At 36.5% G+C, this 23,889-nt stretch overlaps 2 protein-coding genes across 2 annotated transcripts; both read right to left on the reverse strand.

Annotated features, from left to right (window-relative positions):
• Positions 1–700: 700 nt before the first annotated feature.
• On the reverse strand, positions 701–1,985 carry LOC104602391 (transcription factor MYB114-like). The gene is made up of 3 exons (XM_010266075.3): positions 1,713–1,985; positions 1,480–1,609; positions 701–1,282 (listed from the first exon to the last, which is right to left on the reverse strand). Exons 1-3 carry the CDS (start codon positions 1,846–1,848, stop codon positions 955–957), a joined length of 594 nt encoding a protein of 197 aa, XP_010264377.1. The 5' UTR covers positions 1,849–1,985; the 3' UTR covers positions 701–954.
• A 16,497-nt stretch (positions 1,986–18,482) lies between these two features.
• On the reverse strand, positions 18,483–21,966 carry LOC104602392 (splicing factor-like protein). Its single transcript, XM_010266076.3, has 2 exons — positions 19,242–21,966; positions 18,483–18,851 (listed from the first exon to the last, which is right to left on the reverse strand). The coding sequence occupies exon 1, from the start codon at positions 21,830–21,832 to the stop codon at positions 19,277–19,279; it is 2,556 nt and encodes an 851-aa protein (XP_010264378.1). The 5' UTR covers positions 21,833–21,966; the 3' UTR covers positions 18,483–18,851; positions 19,242–19,276.
• Positions 21,967–23,889: the final 1,923 nt, after the last annotated feature.

Consider the following 23,889-nt stretch of genomic DNA (forward strand, 5'->3'; position numbering starts at 1 on the left):
TTTAATTAAAAATATCAAACCAAAACCGAACCAATTGATTCGATTAACATTCAATTCGTTTTTTCGATTTTTTTGACACCCCTGATCTTATCCCAATTTTGTAGCTAGCGATCTCCCCAGGGAGAACAGATTGCACTTATTGGTTGATTATAATTTATATCAGCATCATCCGACTACTGTTTTGTACTTATGTCAAAAGTTTTTTAACGTTTTGTGGTTGATTTTTCTTATTAAAATCTTATTATCACTACTATTTTCTTCCAATTTCCCTGGCTATGATTCGGCCACAGTCATGACATGACATGAACATTAAAAGAAAGCATAGAAAAATGAAAGAGAGAAAATCACACATATACAGACAAAAGCAGTGAAATGAAGAAAATGAATAGATCCATTGAAGAACTCCAGTCCAGAGAAGACAGGTAGTCCATCCATTCAATATTGACTGGTTAGACCACCTAACCCAGAGACGTTGATGCATGAAGGAACTAGTTAATTGGTGTATAATAGAATAGAACCATCAATTGAAGCAAAAAGTACAGTGATGTGATTCCGCATGAGCTGCCCTGATTTTCAGAAACAAAAACAAAACGAGAGATTGTTAAGTCAGCCATCCGTCCAGATATCAATGAGCATGTGAAACACAGAAGAACCGGACCGTATTCAGATAAAGTTATTGGTTGGGAGTTTTTAATGTGTCAGAAGTGATCAAGTCTTCTATTATCAAACGATCAAAGTCTTTGAATGGTCAAGAAGCTTGGAGTTACAGACAAAATACCAAAGCTGGTTCATGGGTGGTGCACGACGAGGACAGGAGGAGTATGAGCTCCAGACAAACAAAACCCTTACTCTGATTTATTCTCCCACACTAATTTTTACAAGTAGAATACAATTGTTCCCAGTAAATTCATGAGAAAGAGATGCAATTAATTCGAGAAACACTTTGTGATGGCTTCACTGAAAATACAAGCCCTCATCAAGCTCAAAAAATTTGTTCATCCACTCCAAAGTGAAGGACTCTTCGCTTGAGAAATCAAAGAAGTCGTCCACGTTAAAACTGGTATCTGATTCTCCAACTTCTTTGTTACTTTTTTCACTCACTTCGAGTTGATCTATTTCTTCCCAAGATTTTTCGGATTTAGGTTCATCTGTGGTCGTTGAACTTTCAGATGGTTGTGGTTTTGGTTTCGTCTGGTTTATTTTCTTGCTCAAATGAGAATTCCAATAGTTCTTAATCTCGTTGTCCGTCCGTCCCGGCAGTCTTCCAGCAATCAATGACCACCTAAAAAGGAACACGATAAAAGATCCGTGTACCAGTCAACCAATTAAGTAAACTATACTCATAAACTGTTCGACCAAACACTCTAGGATTTTAATTAGAAAAGTAATTAATTGTTCAGATCCTAAGAAAAAAAATTAAAATTGGTGCTAGAGCTGTAACTAGTAGCTGAATAATCTCTCTATCTCTCTCTCCCTCACCTGTTCCCAAGGAGTTTATGGAGTCTAAGTATCAAGTCTTCTTCTTGGTCTGAGATATTGCCTCGCTTGATGTTGGGTCTGAGATAATTCAACCATCGTAACCTGCAACTCTTCCCACACCGATTCAGACCTGGAAAAACATGGGAAACCATATATCAAGCTCAAGCTCGAGTGAAAATCCAAGTCCAAAGAACAATCAAGTGCATGAGTGTAATGAGCTAGTCGGACTGCACCTGCTTTGGCTGCAACTAATTTCCACTTCTTTGCACCATGGATTTCAATATACTGAGCCAGCCTCTGGTCTTCCTCGGCCGTCCACGCTCCTCTATTCACAAACTTCTTAGTGGGTTCCTCGTTCTTCGGTGCCATGAGTGTCCGTGTGTTTGTAGGTTTGTGGAGAAGGGTTGGAGAGAGAGTGATAAAGATCAGAATCTGTGGGTTTGTTATATACGAGTCTTTTCTAGCTTCTTCTATCTACCGTTCTCGAGGGAAGAACCCAACTACCAATGTAGGAGGAGGAGACGGGTGAGTGAGAATGGTGCGTGGAAAAATCAGAAGAGAGGGGTTGTTGCTTTGATGTTGAAATCACTCAGAAAGGCCCATACTTGTCCTTTTGTAGAGAGATCCATAGCAAGGTTTTAATACTTTCGTTGCTAGACCATAGTTTCCATCTAGAAGGGCTAATTGGGGTATTTTTACATGTGCCACAAATTCTGAAGAATCATGATTAGGAGTTGGGCTCTGCACATTTTTTTCCTGCACTTCCGTGAATTTCCAATTTTCCATCTATCAAACATATCCCCTTGATGGCACCGAGGAAGGAATAACCAATTTAAGCATTCGTCACGCCAAGAGGAAAGGTCCAATGCGAATCCCAATGCAGTTAAAATGTCAAATACCCATATTCTATCCATGAATTGGAATTAATTCCGAAATGACACCTTTGGGCCTACAAATTCTGATTCCGGGCTGCCCAAAAATTTTCACCCTCCAAACAGGCACGAATTGGGTAAAATAAAACCCACCACAAATAACTCAAAGAAGCAATTCTTTTGTTAAGTTCCTCCGTGTACTTTGGAGAGTGGAGACCAGCATTCTTTCGTTCCTCCGTGGCATCTATTGATAGATCTTCACTTTGTTATGGGGCTATAGATGCTGAAGAGTCCAAATTGGCCGTAGATACAATAAAAAATATTTATGTACAGCGCAAGCGAGCTGGGCAACCTATCATGAATCAACACCTAAGTATGCATGTAGCCCTAGGAAGCAAAGAAAAAAAAAAACACCTTAATATGCATAAGGCGTGAGTTCGATGGGCCCCATGATAATTCGTCAAGCCAATGTGTGTGATCTCATGCCCATCAAGTTCCTCCAAATATGATGCATGGGATCAAACCCCATGCAACTGCATATTCTCCGTAGTAAAATTAGTAGGCCTCACGTGCACCCTGCTATGTCCCCCACGATCTCCTTATCCCCATTTATGTAAACCAGAAAAGAATGAGTATGAGACATACATAAACTGAATAATACCCCATTTTCTTTTTTGGACCTATTTGAGTCAACAAAGTGGAGCTGCAGGTGGGGTCATGATCTCATGGACAGCATAGGGTTTTATCTTTTTTCTTGTTTGTATCCTCATAAAAAAAGGGGTTGATCTTTTTATCCCTTTTGAGGGTTAGGTATGACTTTAGAGTATTGTTTTCTAAACTCAATATTCCATGTACTTAGACCATGTGGATGAATATTATTTAGAATTAATAAAATAATGGTGGAATTAAAAAGTGTGGAATTTAACTGAAGCATGTGGCATAATTATGATTCATAATGCTTTCTTGAAATTAGAGTTGGAATTTAACGGAATGATGATTACATTAAAAAAAGGAGAAAAGCTTGAAAGCAGTACTGAAGCTTTTAGCCATTTGATCAAAACCTTAAAAGATATTCGACCAAATTTCTAGATAGAGTGGCTGTTCACAGGCAGGATGGTCAATGGGCCAACTCGGGTTGGCCCAACTTAGCTTGAAAGCAGCACTGAAGCTTTTAACCTAACTTGACCTGATGTTCAACCCAAATCAACCTAACTCGATTTTCTTTCTTTTTTTAGTTGGGTTTGGACCATGATTTTTAAAATTAGATCAGAAAAATCGGAAATTAGTCAGGTGATTGGTTCTGTTTTACCCCAGAATTGTTATTTCCCCAAAAATCATTGATTTGGTCAACAAATTGTTAATCTAGATGATTAACGGTTTAACAATTTTTTTGTCAAAACAAGCCATTCATTACCATTCGAACCGAAAACTGGACCCCTGACTGATTCGTTGTCTGGTTCAATTTTAAAAACCTTGGTTTGGATTACTCTAATCCAAGTTCCTATCCTTTTTATATGTAAAAAGATGACGCCATGAAAAGTAATAGATCTAGAGGCAACATTATTTTATATGCAACTCAATCAAAGGGGATCTATATGTATATATGTGTCTCTAATAATGGTTGTTTGTGCCGGGAAGTTGGCCTCTAAATTATACTCTAATAATTAATTACCATCATGATAGAAGAACTCACATTAATTATCAAAGAATATTAATTATAAGCTATCAAGGAACTGTTCAAGCTTAAGCTATAAGGTGAGGTCTTAATGGGTTTTTATTCTCTAACATGCTCCATCATGCAAAACTCCATTCGGCTTGAAGCATGGACAAGCACACGACCACACGTTGTGCTGAAATTTGATTAATTATAATAGGTGTGGCAAGGATCGAACATTAAACCATTTGGTCAAACAGGCTTTGATTCCATGTTAGAGAGATTTGTTAAACCTAAAAGCTTAAGGGGGTGTTGGACAACCTGATTGGTTTTGTTTTAAGAAAACAAAAAAATTATAATTACTACATCAAAAATATTATATTGTTCTTCCTGATGTAATAGTTGTTTTTTATTTCAGTAACAAAACCAACCATGTTGTTGAATACCCCCTAATTAAGTTGTAAGGCGAGGTTTCAAAATGAATTTTTTTATTATCTAACATAAGCAAATGCTACAACAACAACAACTATTATTATTATTATTATTATTATTATTATTATTATTATATGGATACATTATTATTTATTTATTTATTTGTTTTTTGTTGAGAACGTATGTTCCTAGGTAGACCTAGCAAAAAGGTGACCCAACCTATGAATCCGATCCAACCCAACCCGAAAAAACAGGGTTAGGATCTCATATTTAGTTACCTGAATGTGATAATGACCCGACGCGACCCGACTCAGGAAAAACTGGGTTGGGTTGGGTTGGGTCATGGGTCAACCCGCTGACCCGATTGTCAAGTCTAATTGAGACTAATTATGCATTCTTAGAAGTTTTCACTCTTTAATTTATTCTATTTAGTCTTTAAATGTTCAAATTTTTTTTATTTTATATTTGGAATTTTAAGGTTAATTCCTTTAATTTTGGCATTTTTCATGTAGTTTTTCTTTATTTATTTTTTAATTTCAATTATTTTTTGAGATGACCCAAATTGACCTATGGGTCAACCCTAACCCAAACATTTAGGATTAGAGTATAGCATTTGATAATCCAACCCGAAATTCAATCTGAAGTGTATTGACCCAACCTGAACCCAAACCCGACCCACCCAACCCAATTGGCAGGTCTATTCCTAGGTAAACATGGTTGGATTAATAGGTTTACTTTCTAGCAAGAAAAGGGATGCATGGTCATGGTCACAATTCACTAAATAAGTAAATACCAGCTGGTTGACCACCCTAGTAAACCCTCTATCACCTTTGCAATTTGCATAGGTGGAAATTAATTCTTTGCATTTTCAAAGAAAAAGAATGTCTATTTGAACCGCTGAAAGGCAGGCTAAATTAAAGCAAGCAATAAAGGGCGGAAGGGGACAAGTTATCCTGTTATTGTGAGTATACAGAAAAGCAGTTGGATATATATATATATATACATGATGATACCTTACCAACTAATGGACTACTTTCTGACACGACACCGTTCTTCTCTCTCATAATTCACTACAGACGGGTGTTAAATGAAAATAAACAGTGCATTAATGAAAAGATGAAGCAGAGAATCTTCATTAATATATCATTTGAAATGATACTACATCTGTGACCGTTGGATTATATTTTTTTTTATTTTTATTTTTAAGTAGAACATGGCAAATGATAAGACAAGAGAGAGTACTGCATACCTCCTGTTCAACCAACCAAGGCCAAGTGGTTGATTGGTCGTTCAGGGTTAGTTTTGTACTTTTGTCGTTAAAATAATAATAAATGGCACAGATGGACCACTTCTGAATTCTGATATGATATTACCATCATAACATCCCAAGGGTGGTTGGTTCCATACTTCCATATGGATGGGCCCGGTGTACAGGTATGCCGGCCCACAGCCTAATGAAGATTTTGGTTATGTTTGACTCGCAGGAATTAATAGGGCCTGCAATCGGAATTGGATTTGGAATGAGCTACTCCGATTTGTGGAATTAGAATTTCATTTTCATTTTTGATAGAATGCCCTCTCTTACCAATAAGATCCCATTTCTTTTTATTCCAATTTTAATTCTCATTCCTATTTAAATTAAATAGATCGTTTCAATTCTGATTCTGATTCTAACTGCAACCCAAAAGGGAGTTTTGAAAATTTCGTTTCTTTGTCAGACCAATATTATAATCAGTCAGATCAGGATGATGGCTCACCAGTTAAAACTTAAAACTGCTTCGGATCTGCTGTAAACACGAGCGACAACCTTAAGATAGATCAGAATTTTAATTTTGAAAAATCCATGCTGCAGGAAAGATGTGATATCGGAAGAGCTAATTGGTTGCTTGGAATCATTGCCATTTTTTTCTTTTAACAACAGCGCCACTTCTTAAATCCGTTTTTTCAGCCATGATTGATGTTTTTGAAATTTGAGAAAATGTCTCTTTTGGTGTTTTCTCAATTTTTTTTTTTTTTTTTTTTTTAATGTTACCAGTAATAATATATTAATGTGGTATTGAAAAACACATTGGTTCCGAAAAAAAGCCTGATTGCTTACATATTTTTTTGGCATCGTAGCTAAACCTAATTTCCAAAATTCCAAACTTCTTTTTTGTGGTATGAAGACACCAGGTGTGTGTCCCATGCGTGTTCATACATGATTGGGTTACACAAAGCCTTGCCCCCAAGGCCCCAATCATTAAATAAATTATATCGACTAGATTTATTTTGGATTTCGTGGTAAAGATTTTACTTTTAAGGATGCGTTTGGTTGAAGTGCAAATGCTAATGCATTGCAAATTTGCACTTTAGGCTGAATTTGGAAGCAGTACAAATGTAAATATGTACAGCATAAATATAACACAAAATATAAGGTTTTACACTCCATATATTTGCGTTTATATTCTTTCCAAATTCAGCCTTAGTTTCATATTTCATCCACTTGCTTGGTAGGGGCTTAAAAATATACCAATTTTCGATGCAAAAATGTGCATAGACCAGGGTTTGCATCCAAAATAAAAGGGAATTTTACTAAGTAAAATTTGTTATCTTTCTCGGTCGGTCAAGCACAGCTTTGGGTGTTGCGTCCATTCTCAGGTGCCTTTCCTAACTCTAGGAAGAGAGAAACCCAGAGAAAGAAGGGTTCTGAACTGTGAGAGAAAAGTAACTGTAGCGATTTCAACCTCCGATCTCTGAAAACTGAGAGAAGTAGTAACTCTATTATTTCAACCTCTAGTATCTTATTGTTGTTTTTTTTTTTTGATTTCAATATGCCTTCTTTGGATGCTTTTCATTCAACTATTTCTGAATTTAATCTTTCGTTGTTGATTTTGTACATCTTCATTTCTGTTTAACCATTTTCTCATCCAGTTATTTGCTTTAGATTGTTTAATTTTTGTAGTTTCATCAAACCTTATTCTCATTAGGGATGGCAATTTCACGGGAATCTCCAGATATCCGACCCATCGACCCGTTTATCAAAACCCTATAGGGTTTGAGACAGGTTTGGGATTTTAGATTAAAACCCTATAGGTTTGGGACAGGTTTGGGTTTTGACTTTAGGGTATCTGATACTAGATACCCGGGATACATAAATATGAACTTATTATATTATATATCATGCACAAATTTATAAATTTTAAGTACTAAGATAATTATTCTATTATTAATATTTTATTTGTACAAATTTCTTGGGATTAAAATCATCATTTGATGTAATTATGTAAATTTGAATTTGATAGATTGCTTATTTCATTTAATTATAAAATGCTACTTTTAAATATCATTTCTTTTAATTTTTAGTTGGAATTGTTAATCATATATATGTATTTATTGTTTTGATGAACACAAAAGTTAATAAAATCTAGTTTATTTCATTAAATAAAACAAAAGGTGAGATGGCATAGTGGCTTAAAGTAGTGCTAAGAGATTTGGTGCTATCATCAATTGATTCGGGTTCAAGTGACACTATAAGCATTAAGAAAAATTTTTTTAGTAGAAAATGTTTGGTCAAGGTGTTTAACGGGTGGGACGGGTTTGGGAAATTGAGAGGGAAAGTTATATGGGTTTGGGACAGGTTTGGAATTAGGGATACATAGGCGGGTTTGGGAATGAGTAGGGCAATTTGCATGGGTACCTTACCCGTTTCCATTCCTAATTCTCATTGTCTCAAAAGCATGCCTTCAGGGCAAACAACACTAAGAAGTCCTTTGTGCATTCCATCAATAGTTTATTTTATGAAGGGTTTTTCTTTTAATTTTTTATTATTTTTCCTTAAATTATAAATTGCCATCAAAAGTTCTTGTAGCACATCTTCAAAGCATTTAAGTTGAATTAGTATTCGTGTACGTGCTTTGCACGTGACAAATTTTGTGATGATGATAGTATATAATATATTTCCAAAATTCTTTGAAATTTTTTATATTTCTACATCTATGAAAATTATTTTTATTCATCACATTTGTTATGGTTCATTAATATAAAGATATGTCAAAATAAAATTCTTGCAAAGGTAACAAGAATTAATAAATTCCTATTATTCTTATTTATTATGGTTCATTAATAAAATTAATAATTTTTATCAGTTACCTTCATCAGAATCTTATTTGCATTCTCGTTACATTTGCAAGAAGCAACTTTTATATGATGAATCCAACATCAACTCCTTCAACCACTAAAAATATCACTTACGCTTACAAATATATTGCCATCCAATGTTGTGGGCTTTAAGGTAACGGAAATGAAAAATTAACCCACCATATGGTGGGAATAAAGAAAGGAAACCATTTACTACCTTAATAATCAAGAACTGAATCAATGAAAATAGGTTAAAAATACTTAAAAAAACAACAAAATAGCCGGCCTAGCACGTGGGAAGCCCACACAAAGTGTGGGCCATGCCGTGCTAGCCCACGGGCTGTCATGGGCCATGCCACCCTCCCCAATGAAAAATTTGGGGGTCTGCCCAGCACGGCCCATGACCCAGGCCCGTGCTGTGCCACGGGCCGGGCTGGCCCATGGGCCGAGCCTTGAGCCAGGTCATGTTGTGCATTGGGCCAAACCTATTTATTTAAAAAAATTGACAAAAAACTTAAAATTTTAATTTTATATAAATTTTGTGTATAAAATTGTTTATATATGTAATAATTAAATAAATTATTATAATAAAATTAAAAAATATTTATTTTATTAATATATTATTATATAATTATAATTTATATAATATTATATAAATATATATATAATATATATAAGCTGTGCCATGGGCAATGCTGGGCCAGGCCGTGCCGGCCCGCGAGCAGCATGGCCCCATTTACACCTCTTTCAGAGGAATAAAGTCCATGGAATCTAAGACACATAATAAGGGAAATTAAGTTGCTGGTATCCGTTAGGAACTACTTAAACAGATTCCCAAGTCAGCAAACAACTAGGTAGATATGCTAGGTAGGTAGGAAGGGATTGAATAAAAATATCTCAGATTGGGATTTGCTTGGTCCTGGGACTGGGAGGGCTTTTGGACACGTAGAAAATGCTGATTACAAAGAGTTCTTCCAATCTCTCTCCATATTTGAAACAGAATTTGCAAGAAATTTATGCTAACATTGGCCAAAAAATTTAGTTTCACTGTTTGACTGTTTCATCCAATAGAACCTTGTCAATCAATAGAATCATTTATTAACAACAAATTGTTCTGATCATCCACACTTTTCTCTTGTTATGTACTTCTGTTCTCAAACAAGGTCTTGAGTCATTTGGAGCCAAGGATGAAGGATTCTATAGAACTTAGTTGTAAAAGGGATACTATAAGCCAAGGATGAGGATTCACATTATTCTTATAATGGGTGATTCCTTACGGTATAAAGGGATACTAGGTCCTTGTTGAATGATTTTCAGGCTTTCTCTCTCTCTCTTCTATCTTTGCTATAATTTTGCAAGCACCCATTACAGCCATCAATGGTTTACAGGTTCTTCATCAAAAGAGATTAATTAACATATGTAAAGGACTAAAATTGATTCCAAGTTTACAGCAAAACCCAAAATTTGCCCATTTTAATTATTTTTCATTCTTTTTTCCAAAATATTTTCACATGCTTTTGATATTTAGTTGCCCCCATAAGTTTCTATCACCCTGGCCTCATCTACCAAATTGAATATGAAACGACTTAACCGTTATTTCTTCACTTCTATACAGTGTGGCTGTTTTGTTTGGTTTTAGATGCTTGATAGTACATAGAGCAATCTACCAAACCATGAGGATTTTATTGACTATTGAACGCATGATTATAGTTCATTGAGATTTTCATTCTGATCCTTAAACCAATATTAGACTTTGCAGAATGGAAGGTGAGAGAGATCTAGGAGAATGTTTGTCCTGCAGCTTCCAGTTGTTTTTCCATCTACATAGTCCAATTGACGTCTCCCTTGGCCTATACCCTTCAATTGCATAGCATAATTCTAGTTTGGAACATTCTTTGGTTTCTCATCATCTAATGTCCAAAGCATCTAAGGAGCCATTTGATAATGTTTGGCATGGCATTACCAATCTTTTCGGCGTTTCTTAAATTTGTGTCAGTTGCAGAGATTTCTGAAACCATTTTTCTTCTAGTGCTCGTGGTTACCTGCTTTTGTCTCAAGCACGAATAACATGATTTTTTTATTATACAGACTAAGCAATGGAAACACGTAATAGGCTTCACATAAGAGATTCCCTATCAGAAAGCTTACCTGCTAAAATTAGCATATAGCCATACACATCAATGGAAACACGTAATGGGCCTCAGATAAGAGGTTTCTATGAGTGGTTTCAACAGATCTAGGTAAAAGGACCACTCAAACCCCTTTTAACTAAAGGAAAAAAATACATAAATAACTAAAAATAAAAATAGAAGAAAGGCATAAGTTCCTCAACTTTTTTCTCAGCAACTTGTTTCTATGAAATTAATTATTAAAAATACAGAAGAACAATTTGGTTTTCTGAACGCCTTGTAAAAAGCTAAGATTTTAAGAGAATATCTATACTTGCCTCAACAACTAAATCATGCCTCAAGAAATTGAAGGAATCCCAATTCCTTTATCAATCAGTGAGGATAAGATGTGGTGGGGAGAAGATCGAAGGGGACACTTCTCTATTGCTCAGGTATTCTATAACCTCCTCAATAAATAAATCATGCCTCAACAACTAAATCATGCCTCAAGAAATTGAAGGAATCCCAATTCCTTTATCAATCAGTGAGGATAAGATGTGGTGGGGAGAAGATCGAAGGGGACACTTCTCTATTGCTCACGTATTCTATAACCTCCTCAATAAATTTTGTTAGAGAAAGTTGAAAGCAGAAACATAGCAAATATGTCTTGTTCTTCGATCTTTGCATTAAAATTTTAGTAGTTTATAGGAAAATTCCTAATTAGTATTCTGTACTTTGGGCCTAGTGCCACTTTGGTCCCTGAACTTTAAAACGCGACAATTCAGTACTCGAACTTTGAAAATGTGTCAATCCAGTACCTATCATTAACCAATCCGTTAACTAGTCATTAAGTGACACTTGAAAAGACACAAATGCCGTTTGAGCGTCATCTAATTTTCTTTATCAACCATCCACATGTTGATAAAAAATGAACAATCTCAAATCCTTGGCTCTTCTATTCAAGAAAATTGGGGTTACGACTCAATGGGCATTCTGGTGACCCCAAGTATCTTGAATAGAAGAGGCAAGGATTTAGGACTGTTCATTTTTTTTTGTCAACGTTTGGATGGTTGATAAAGAGAATTAGATGATACTTGAAGGGTATTTATGTATTTTCAAATGACACTTAATGGATGGTTAACAGATTGGTTAATGGCAAGTACTAGATTGGCACGTTTTGAAAGTTCAGGTAAAGTACGGGTACTAAATTGTCATGGTTTAAAGTTCAAGGACCAAAATGGCACTAGACCTAAAGTACAAGGTACTAATCTGGAATTTTCTCTAGTTTATATCCTTACATGTTTACTCTTCTTTCTTAAATTAACATAGACTAAGTAATCTTCAGACATGGCTTAGAACTATTAAGAAGCACCACTTCTAAAGCTTATTTGCAGTGGTGGTCAAAAAATTAACTTTAATCTTTTCAAGGGTTGGTTGGTGTTATTTAAGGGACAGGTGTCAAAAAAATTGTTGAGTGCTCACCTTGTGTATGCATCTCTTCTTGATCTAGATTCTATACTACACAATTGTGGTAGATCACCTTGTGTGTGCATCCCTACTTGATCTAGACTACACAATTGTGGTTTATATTTGGCAACAGAGAAAAGGGATAGGTCCAAGTGCACTTTTGTGTGCATGGCTACCATTAGTCTAGTCAAAGAAAAATGTTGATGAGATAAAGGTTTCCAAAATATTATATAGTCAACGAAAAATGTTGAAGCAAAAAGAAAAAGCCCACCAGAAACACATGGCTGCACCATCAAGATTAGATTGATGCTAATGCCGGGGAATCGAAAACTTAATGTGCCTCCAAGTAAACTAGAGGCATAAGATGCTATAGAAACATGTTAGGATTCCTATCTTGTTATCAAGGCATAAGATACCACTTCAATGAGGTATAAGGTCGGTTGTCGGAATCTCCAAGAGAGATATTCAACAATTAGCATTCATCATTGAGAAATGCAATGGAATGTGCTTTTAGTGTTTTAAAAAAGCGATGGACCATTGTTGATGTCATCTAATACTTCAACTTTTATACACAAGTTAAGATTGTTGTGCCATGTTGTGTTTTTCATAATTACATAACAGGAGTAACCAAGTTACTCAAGAAGGAATTTGACAAAGTAGATAGACATATTATAGTATATGAGATTAAAGATGTAAATACTGACCCTCTATCACAATCTCTAATACAAAGACTCCAAAAGAATGAATTTGCAAGGTAGTCATCATTTAGGGATCAAATTGAACCCTACACATTTCATGACTCAAGGAAAATGTGCCAAGGTCTTATTTGATGATGCGTCTTAATTACTAGAACATCATTGATGTTAAACTATTGTTTTTATTATTGCACATGCTCTTTATTTAGTTTTTTTTTTTAACATGTTAGTTTTATTAATGAAACATGTATTAATCATGAATTGTACAATGTAGGTTAATTCACTTACAACTAATGTAAATGATCGTGTCATAGAGATATATAATGAAATGCAAGTGGTATTGGGAATTAACCAAGCTACAACTGAAGATGTTAATATTGAGTTGGAAAATGAAATAGAGGTCGAAGATACTAGTGTTCATCAACGAGGGAACCCAATTAGAATCCAATACATAACGCAAGGCAACCTCTTCAACAAATACAAAGTCCATGGCAATAAGACAAAATCCGATGATGAGCTTATACATGCAGTTGTTGCAATGAATAAAAATGTAACAATAATTACAATTCCAAGCGAGGGAGAATTTCTCAAGGAGTTGAGAAATATTTCATTTGTTTTGGTGTGAAATATACAATTCTAATTTGTGTTTTTGAAAATTTAATGATGATAATCATGTCCTAGGTAAGGTTTTTACATCAAGGCCTACCTGGGCTTGGCCTCAGCACCCAACCTGCACCCCAGGCATGATTACAACTCTGGGTCCAGTCTTGAGCAATGCTAGACATAGCGTTCCCTACCGAGACAAGTTTGCTTTAATTTTGAGTTTTAAAGCATGAAACACTTGATTTTTTTTTTTATTGTTTTGAATGGTGAACGGTAGATAGCGTATAACTCGAAATTTTCAAATGACCGGAGAATTTAATAACACTTGTCAAACATGGCATCAATATGTTTTCTTAACATTGCCCCAAACTTCGGAATCCATTAGGGCAAACCTGTGCCTACACCTTTCCAACAGTCTTTTCCAACTTTGCATTGGGAATATCTCCCCATGAAATAAAACACACAAGTAGGAGGATATTCTCAATGTGAGACAGTAAAGGATGTTAGAACAGGCTTTGCCCTGACTAAAGCCAAACTCAACTTTGACTCGTAATAAAACCTTAGATTCTAGAACTTTGGACCTTGACATGCCTGTATTTCCAAGGCTCAGTTTAGAAAGATTACAAATACAAATATATACAATACAAATACATACAAAATAATAGAAAATACATACTTTGCACTCGCGCTCTAATATTTGTATTTGTTCTCATTCCAAATTGAGCCTAAATAAATATAATAAAGCCATAATAACTACGGCATCATCATTCGGCGCCAGCAGTATTGTTTTGTATCTTTGCAGGAGAAATAGACATGGGACCGTTCACATTAATTATAGAACAAACCTCCCAAGCCTTAAACAAAGATGTGTATATTTTGAAATAAAACAAGAGAAAAACAGAAACTCACATATTTTGATTTTTCAAGATATTAATAATCTGCCCAGCTCGACCACGTAAAGGGATGTTCAAACCTCCCGATATGAAGGAGAGCTGCTTGTCCAATGTATATTTAGCCCAACTACCCCTCCCTTTTCCCCCCTCATCCCCCAACTCTCTCCACCGTCCAATTGGTGATCTAAATGTTTAAATTTCACTTGTCAAAAATAAAAGAAATGAGAAATAGGATTTGGATGTTACTCAATAGACCATGGCATGTACATTTTAAGCCATCTTTTCACCAAAATGACATGGCAAGACTGATAAGAATTACATTTAGATTATAGGGCTATCAAACTTCTCGCCAACAGTTGTCCCTACAAATTTCATTCTACTTTCTGCCATGGAAGTTTCCTACAAAAGTCATTAATTTCTGCTATTGATGTTACAATAATTTCCTTGTGGAACAATGAACAGGTAAGACCTACTGCCACGAAGATACTCTCTCAAGCAAAGCTCCAAAGTCTAAATTTCTCAGAAAAAAATCAATAGTTCAAGATCCCTCAGAGGGCTGTAGTTAAGTACTCTACTCTCCATAGTATGCGCCTTGCAAACTCATGTTTAAGCCTCCAGCCTGGTTTCTAGTCTCTGAAGCAAAGTCCAGAAATCATAAATGTCCAACAAGAAACAACCAAACCTCTTGAGTGGCTATTGTAAAAACAACCAAACCTCTTCTTCTATTCAGCAATTTTAGTTGAAGATAATAGAATCTAACAGGGATTCATCCACCTAAAATGTGCCACGGAAGGGGCCAAAAGATTTCAAATTTCATTTATAAAGTTGACCTCTTCATGGTTAAAATCAGAGTGGACTCACACGTCCAACTCAGTCTAAGGGTGGATAAGTCACTTGAACTCAACCCAAGCTGCAACTTAACTCACTTCTAAAGGTCTGAATGAGAGTACAAAACTCAAACAAACACTTTGCACCTCTAAAAGCTTCCCCGAAGAACTGGGAAAAAACAACTACTGGATCGGAGGAATCTGAGACAACTTTTGTTGCTAAAATATCAAAGCAGTGAGCACTAGCTGCAAATGCAGTATTCACTAAAGAAGCTATCTGGTGAATCATTTTTGGAGGCGGCTTTAATGCAAAGGCAGTCAAAAGGGATTTAGTACTCCCAACAGCCAAAACTAGACCAACCAAAGAAAGTGATGAGACATATAAGCTCCAAGCAACACCATTAATAAGGGAATACAACTTCTGAAATTAAATTTTAGATGCTGGCTGGGAACATTGATGGCAATGACATGCAGCAAAAATTCAGCAAGCAAAAAGATCTTGTTTTATTCATTATCATGAATAAAAGATTGGTTAAAAGAGCTCGTAGAAGTCCAATATGTATTCTTCTTTCATTTAATCTGCCGTCGGCAGGCGTTTGAATGATGTGCCACAATCTAGGGGGAGAGGGCATTCAGAGGACTAATCTGGTAAGGCTGGATGACAGAGGTGACTGGATGAGAATTGACATGGGGACCAAACAATAAAAAAGCCTTGGTTCTCTTCAAGGTAAATTCAAAGATGTTCAATGTACTGCCTGAACGGGGGGAAGCGTGTAGGCCACACGAAAGCTATCACTTTTTTACTCAAAAGGATAAAACAAGTGTCAAGTATAACGCTGTTTGTTTTTTAAATTTGAGATGAAAATTAGGCCTTTTATATGTAATTGATTCTATTATATAAAAATTTTATGTACATATGTAAATATTAATATATCCAAGCATATGATTAAATATATAGTAAAACCAAATTCCTATATTTTTACCAGCTAGACTATTTGTGAATAATTTGGCAATTTGCTAGCAGTGGTTTGGATGCAGCATTGAAGACAATAAATTCAACTACCCAAAAATGTGCCCTGGGTTCTATTAATGTCTTAAAAGTTGATGTAGGCCAAAAAGCTAATTAAAAAAACAAAAGATTAAGTGCCTATAATGCCAAAAAAAAAAAAAAAAACAGAGAACCTATAAGTGGATGCCAAGAGGTCTCCAATTGTCTACTCATATAGATAAATAAACCCATGGCTCCAACATGCTAGAGCCCAAGAGTTTCTTAGTCTTCATTAGTATTTCTTTTAATACTGTCTAGTTTCTAATTTTTTAAAATTTCAACTCCTCTACCAAAAAGAAAATTAGGATTTAGTTACCTCCAGTTTATTTGCAAGGTTCTACTAAAGTACAATAATTTGCAAGTTCAAGATTATCTTGGAGATAAGTTCTTTGATTTTCTATATTTGAAAGAACCTGAGAGATGGAAAAAATATATTACCCTTAGTTCTTTCTATATGCAGGCTATTGAAACATGGCTGGATTATATGGCACTATTCTCAAGAATTCCCTTGAAAAGTGCAATACTGACTCCTAAGGATTATCCAATTGTTCTCAACTCCACCGTAGACACCATACTAAATAGTAATTCACACCCAAGGAAAGGTGGAACTCTATGCCACACTTTTTATCTCCTCTTTCATTCCAAGCTTTCCCTACTATTTTCTTTGCCTCCTTCCACTCTCCCTTGTTCTACATGCTGCTTTTCAATCTCTCCTTTGTAGGGGGAAAAACTAATTCTTATAAAGTCAAAAACAAAATTGTGCACACAAAAGGATATAAATGCATACACACAATATAAGATAGCCAGATCCCAAGCTTAAAACTAAGCAAGGAGAGCTGTCATTGCACAAAAAAGCACTCTTTATTTTAGTATTTTTGTTATATTCCCTGCCAATTACTAGGTACTGACAGCCAAGGTGGCCTAGCGGAAATACACATACCCCGGACTGCTGGCTACTATTGTTCTTCAAATCTCAGCAATTTTTAATTTGAAGGCCAGAATTCTATGAGAATTCTACATACATACCACAAGACATATCCATCGACGCAAAGCTGCTAAATGGGAAAAAGTTGGAAACAAAAGCATTAAAGACCAATAATCCATTTTTGTTAGTAACAATGATCAAAAAGGCTTTACTAATGACAAAATAAAACCCTGCTATTTGGAAAAGGCAATAGCATGAAAAAACACAAATCATGTGATTATATTAATACCAAATATGTAACAGGTGACAAAAAAAACTCACCAAGTTTGTCAATTAATCCTTCAGAATAAATTATCATGCTACAGTGGCCAAGTGAGACAAACTCTAAGAAGGCATTGGAACAGCTCAGTGGTAAAGTTAGCATACTTCATATACAAGTTAAAAGAGAATAACTGAGACGCTGAAAGTTGAGATATCCAACTATACTAGGCAATGAATAAAAAAATGCAATCCTAGAGCCCCCAATAATTCTTGCCACATATTTTGATAAGTCAAATTATATTAAATTTTGAAGAACAATGAATGTTAATAAAAATATATGTACTGATGACTGAACCAACTGAGCAACATCTGAAACTTAATGCCCTTTCACTTAGAGCAAGTCAGCAACAAGGAAAATAGCAAGAGAATTAATTCCCTGAGTTGAATAACAATATTGGCCCATATAAGTTTCACTCTCAATGTTCCTTACCTTTGTCTTAGAAGAAAATTTCCCCAGAAAATACATCCCACAAGGGTCCTTAAGAAGGAGAAATCGATGGATGAGAAGTGAAGAGTTAAGGGGGAAAGGAAGAAGGCTGTGTTAACTTTTTTCACTCTTTCTCCTTCTCCCTATGGATTGGAAAAGCTACCTCAACTTATCTAGGTGCTAGATAGCACATAGGAAGGGTATGTAATAGTATCTAGGAAGGGTATCTAATGATCTGGTCATGGTTTATCGGTACATTCTTGACAGATAGCAACCCCTCCAAGGAAAGAAAAACAGGGAATGTGAATTGCATACATAAATGTAACTCCAAACATTGACGCTGAAAGAGATCCACAGATACCAATATGGACAACCCCTGACCTGTCACGTAAGAACTAGAAAGGCGCATCAGGCTAATATAGCAAAAATAAGCAGAAAAATAAGGCATATGTAAAACATCATAACAATATGCAAATTATCTGGCACATACCCAATACATGGATGCAGTATATTAAGAAATGGATCACCTGCTCTGGAGATGAAGGGGCCATGCATCAGGCAGCTTCAAGTAGCATTGTAACCAATGGTAACTAAAATCCTCACATCGGAAACAAGTGTTACCAATTAAAGCATTCATTAAAACAAACCATTGAAGTATTTAACCAACACGAAAATGATGAACAAAGTTATCTCAAATGAAATATAACAAAACAAAACCGTTAGTATAGATCATTATGAAAGTTCAGATAAAACTAAGAAAAAAACATTAGCATATTTAATGGCAGTCCCCTCATGCTACTGAAAACATCCAGCCACAGCTTCTCCTATATGACATCAAATGAAGTGAACATTCGGCCCAGAAATCTCTGCAATTGTCATAACAGTACAGCAAGGTTAAAGATGTGAGTCCCAAACTTCCAACAAGTTGAAGTCAGAGCAACAGGTAAGAAATCAGGTTGAGAAGAGCTCCAAGAAACCTCAAGCCTGCCAACAAAGTACAATCACGACCACAAAGGTTAACAAATGAAATATCATTACAAGACCAAAATAAAGGTGGAAATTTTCGAAATATTTGGGTGAATAATATTCCAGGCAGCATTATGCTCATCTCCCGTAGCCTTACTCTTTAGCTGAAAGAGATTTCTGCTTAATAAATAAAGCAAAGAGTTCAAAAGCCATAATAAAATACAGCACAACAGCCAATTTGTTATCTTGCTCCATCTTCTCCAAGACTAAGCATGATAATACCTTAAAAACATTTCTAGCAAATACTAGAATATATGGTGCGTTAACTAGAAAAACATCATTTCAAACAGATAAAACAACATTAAGATAGAAATAAAACAAGAAAAGTATTGTGGTGTTTGCCCTTACCTTTGCGACCTGGAACAGAATGTGAAACTGCCACTTTATTTCATCTCTGCCATGAATTTTTCATATTCTGAGTCTGTGCCATATGTTGTCTGTTCTGCAGATGAAACAGGTGGAGGAGGCACTGGATTGAGGGCCCAAGGGACACTTCCCACACTCTGGTCCACTGTTGAATGAGATGCAGGAGGAGGGACCGCAGTATAATAGGATGAGTAACTCAACGAAGATGGTGGATATGGAGGTTGAACATTTGGTGGAACTCCAGCTAACGAATTCCCATACATGTTATTGGATGCAGGTTGTGCAGATGTATTGTTTTGAGACTGCACACCAGGGGGAAAACTTTGTTGTCCCTCACTAGATGGCATGCTTTGAGAAGGGGCACCCGGAGGGACTGTCTGTACTGATGGGGGATATTGTACACCATAATGAGGCATTGGTTGACCTTGGATAGGAGTGAACATACTTGAACCAGGAGGGGGTGGAGCATAAGGAGCATAGGGAGGGAGAACAGGCGGTCCCCATGGAACTGGAGCACTCATGTAACCCCCAGGTGGAGTATTACCAAGAGGCCCACCTGGTGTAAATTGCTGAGAAGGATATCCACCAGTAGCCTGGTCTGAGCCAGGGTAAGTGGGCATTGTAGAAGCAGGAGGCCCTGGAGGCACCGCAGGCTGAGGTGGTTTACCTGCAACTCTTACAGCTATTACTCTCCCCTCTAGACGGTAGCCATTCATGCTAGCTATAGCTTGATTAGCCTGAGTAACATCAGAGTACTTCACAAAGCCATAACCTTTGCTCAAACCAGTAACCCGATCCTTTATTACCTTAGCCATTACAATATCACCAAAAGGTGAAAACAGTCGAATCAGACCATCATCATCAAGAGTGGGTGGCAAGTACCCTATGTACAAATTTGTATCATCATATTCCTTTACAGCCTTAGCCCCATTCAATCCCAAACCTGGATGTGACGTATTCCCAACACCACCAGAATTGTTACCACTGGCCCAAGGAGGATTGCTTCCCGAAGTGCTGGAACCAAGAAGTGGCACTGACGAGTTTGGCTTGGTAAGAGAATCAGGAGCAGTCCCTCCTAATTCAGCCAAGAAATTCTGATACTCGTCATCCATTTTCTTCCCTGCTGTACCTTTCATTGGGCAATCAATAGTGGGGTGGCCTCCATCACCACATATTTTACAGAGAACGTCACTCTTAAAAGTTGAAGTACGAGCAGGGCAAGCATATTGACGGTGACCAGGCTCACCACACAACCTACAGTATTCATCATCTCTAATTGTTCCATTCAAAGCGGCGAGTTCCCTAAGTTGTTGCCGTTTGTGCTCATTCAGTCCTTCGTCAACTGGCTGTAAGAGCTTCTCCACCATACTTGCAGCAGCATCAAGTGCTTCTTGTGTATCGGCTTCTACCAAAACATGTAAATCCTCATTTTCTGAAGGATCGGGTTTCAAATCACGCTTCTGTTGCAACCTACCCTCTTTAACAGATCCCTTACCCCGAATTACAATTTTTGCACCTGTTTCCTTCTCCATTCTTTTCTGTGTGTTTCCTCTTGGCCCAATTATAAGCCCTATAAAATTGTAACCTGGGTATTCTTTCATGGGTATGTAAAGCTTCTTCTGAAGCTTAGGAGGCCGGTAGTCCGCTGGCGGTTTAAAGGCAGGGTTCCTTTTGATCATTTGTGAGATAATTTCCTGTCTTTCCCGAGTCAGTCTTTCACGGGCACGATATTCTCGAGTATTTATACGAATCCCCATGTTATCATATATGGGCTCAGGGGAAGGCGAACGAGCGCCTTCAGGGCGGTCATCCAAAGGTAGACCCGATTGTAGCATCCGATTTATCTCAAGAAGCCTAATATTAAGAGCTTGAATTTCGGGATCAAGTTCAATACCTCCTGTTAAATCTTTCATGAAGTCAGGCAGTTGGAAAGGTTTTGGTTCTTCTTCGGACCATCGGGATTTTCTCTTCCGGGTGCCAGTACCAGCATCACCTTTCTGGTTGTCAGATTCCGACGGGGGATCCCACCTACTGCGGCGCCTCCGTCTACTAGTTGTCTCCTCTTCCCCACCAGAATAGTCCTTGTCGGTGCCGCTATGGGTGTTGTTGACACCATTATCAGACCATAGCGGTTTCTGGATCTCTGGTTTTGGGATCTGAGCACTCGTTTCTTGATCGTTGTCATTAGCCGGTGTCCTTTCTGGCGCATCACGATCCCCGGTTTCGGTATTCTCCACCGAAGGATAATTTGAAGCGATTGTTTCGGAAGAAAACCCATGATTTTGGTCATTCGAATGTTGAGCTTCTGAAGGCGGCACCGGAATTTGATCGTATGAAAATGAATCCGGCGGTGGTGGTGGATTCTGATCGAACGAAGATAGGGTTTCTGGAGGGGGCGGGGGATTTTGATCATAAGCAGCAAGGGTTTCTGGAGGGGGATGCGGGACTTGACTTTGATCGTAAGAAGCTAGGGTTTCTGAAGAAAAGTATGGATTCTCCGAGGTAAAGTGCGGAGGTTGGGAAGCTAGGGTTTGGAAAGATGGACGAGGAGGATTCGGTTGCAAAGAATCCATGGTTACTGAAGAGGATTGAGGGATTTGGTACGCGGGGAAGATGAGTTGATATCAAGTGATTTCAGCGAGAAAACCCTCTTCGTCCAAAGTGAGAATTTCAGCGTGAATTGGATGACTGAAGTTAAAAAGGGGCTAGGGCGTAGGGCTCGCGAAAATAAGTCAGCGGCTTTTAAATGGCTCGTTCGAATCCTCTGCGGTTATACTCGTACTATCGAGCCAACTATCAAGAAATGGACTTAGGTTTTACGATGAGACCCAGGCTCAGGCCCAGGCCCGGCCGGACAAGTAGTTCAGAAAAAAGGGAGAATGACGATTCAGCCTAAGGTCAGAATTTGTAGATTTAAAGTACAGTTAGGGTAGGTGTTTGCTTGGAATTAATGACAATTCACGGGCTGATACATAGAAGGTGGGTTTTGAAATCAGAAATTTGCACTAGGCCTGTCTATATTTCTCAAAAAAAATTATGGTTTAATAGGGGATGACAAGGAGAAGGATTTTGTAAATTTTAGGCCCTATTCACTTTATAATGGCTTCAATTTTCACAATTGAGACCCTTTCCATACATGAAAATGAAGAACCCCGAGACCCTACCCTTGTTTGAGGGGTGAGGTGGGGTAGGTAGCAAGTTGGGTAATTTCTTATTATTTTCTATTATATATAAGTAATAAATTAATAAAATAATATAAATAAATATCAAAATTTCTAATTATTTGATTAACATATATAACTATCAATTATTTTTTCACATAATATTTAAAATATTTTTAAATTTAACACCTAATACATAAGTTCATATGCCTTCCAACAATATCCAGATTAGATTTAGCTTAATACCCTACCTTATTGATCTCTATATAAATTGTAAAATCTCACACCCCGTCCCACCCTTAAATTTTCATTAAAGACTTTAATGGCGACGTATCACTTTGTCACTAATTCAAGATTTTGCTTTATAATGCAATTCATAAACTATAGGTTTTGACTAAGAACATTTGTATTTGGTATTTCCTAGAATGGAGAACTGAGATGACATGACCCCAGGTCGAAAGGTGGTTCACAACAGATTAACAAGGGAACTTAACCGCAGAGAAGAAATAAAGGAGACGTTTGGTTGTACACTTATACTATCTAAAAGAGCATTAAAAAAAATGTATATATTAAAAAGGAAATTTAAAGAATTTTCAGGCTCTAAAAGAATAAAAAATAATGTAAAGCCTATCCGGAAATGCTGCTCTCCAAACCCTTAGAACAATGAAAAATGGCCAAATTGCCTCATGAATAACATTTTTTACTAGTGTTATTAAACTTGACCTGAACTAAATTAAATGATGGCTTATCAAAAAAGAAAATTAACTGATGGGACCACCAAAATTGAAACTAAACAATCAGAACAAATTTTCGGTTGCCTAATTTTTAAAAATCTTGACATGATCAAATCTACCTTAAATAAATATTTAAATTTATATATAAGAAAGAATATGTATTGTATTAAGCTTAATTTTTTATGAAAAAAAACTTAAGAATATAATTAAAAAACTATTTGCTTTTTTTAATTTTATTGTCTTTTATTTTTAAAAAGGGTTCGACTATGATATGGAAAAGATATGATATCGGAAAAACAACTGATCAATAAACTGGAACATAAATGTGATAGCAAATCAAATCTTATTTATCAAAAATCATGAATGGGTTTTGATTGGTCAAAACTCTTTCCATATCATATCTTTCTTGTATCATACATTTTCCGTTTTAAAATTGGTTGAATTGAAACAATTGAACCAAATGATTGGACCCCCATTGTCATGAAGCCATCAACCCATGACTCCAAGAAGAAGAAGATAACCCTCCACGTTTTTATATATATATATATATATTGAATTTCATTTACCCCCGACCACTGATTGCACCTTCTTCTCACAAGTCACAACCCCAGGTGGATGTAATACACCCTCTAACAGTCAGTCCCTCCAACCACTTTCTGCTTGGATTTGTTTGGGAGCAAGAATACAACGGTACGCTATAGGCCCAATTTCAACCAAGAATAGTAAAGAAATAAA

The sequence above is a fragment of the Nelumbo nucifera genome, chromosome 1 (genome assembly GCF_055504915.1).
Source record: "Nelumbo nucifera cultivar China Antique chromosome 1, China Antique-T2T, whole genome shotgun sequence".
Classification (NCBI taxonomy): domain Eukaryota; kingdom Viridiplantae; phylum Streptophyta; class Magnoliopsida; order Proteales; family Nelumbonaceae; genus Nelumbo; species Nelumbo nucifera.

Excerpts from the sequence above, each read along its gene's own strand:
- LOC104602392 (XM_010266076.3), bottom strand. The coding sequence starts at position 21,832 with ATGGATTCTTTGCAACCGAATCCTCCTCGTCCATCTTTCCAAACCCTA.
- LOC104602391 (XM_010266075.3), bottom strand. The coding sequence starts at position 1,848 with ATGGCACCGAAGAACGAGGAACCCACTAAGAAGTTTGTGAATAGAGGA. Across the intron at positions 1,610-1,712 it reads ATTAGTTGCAGCCAAAGCAG|GTCTGAATCGGTGTGGGAAG; the intron begins GTGCAGTCCGAC and ends ATGTTTTTCCAG. Across the intron at positions 1,283-1,479 it reads CATAAACTCCTTGGGAACAG|GTGGTCATTGATTGCTGGAA; the intron begins GTGAGGGAGAGA and ends GTTCCTTTTTAG.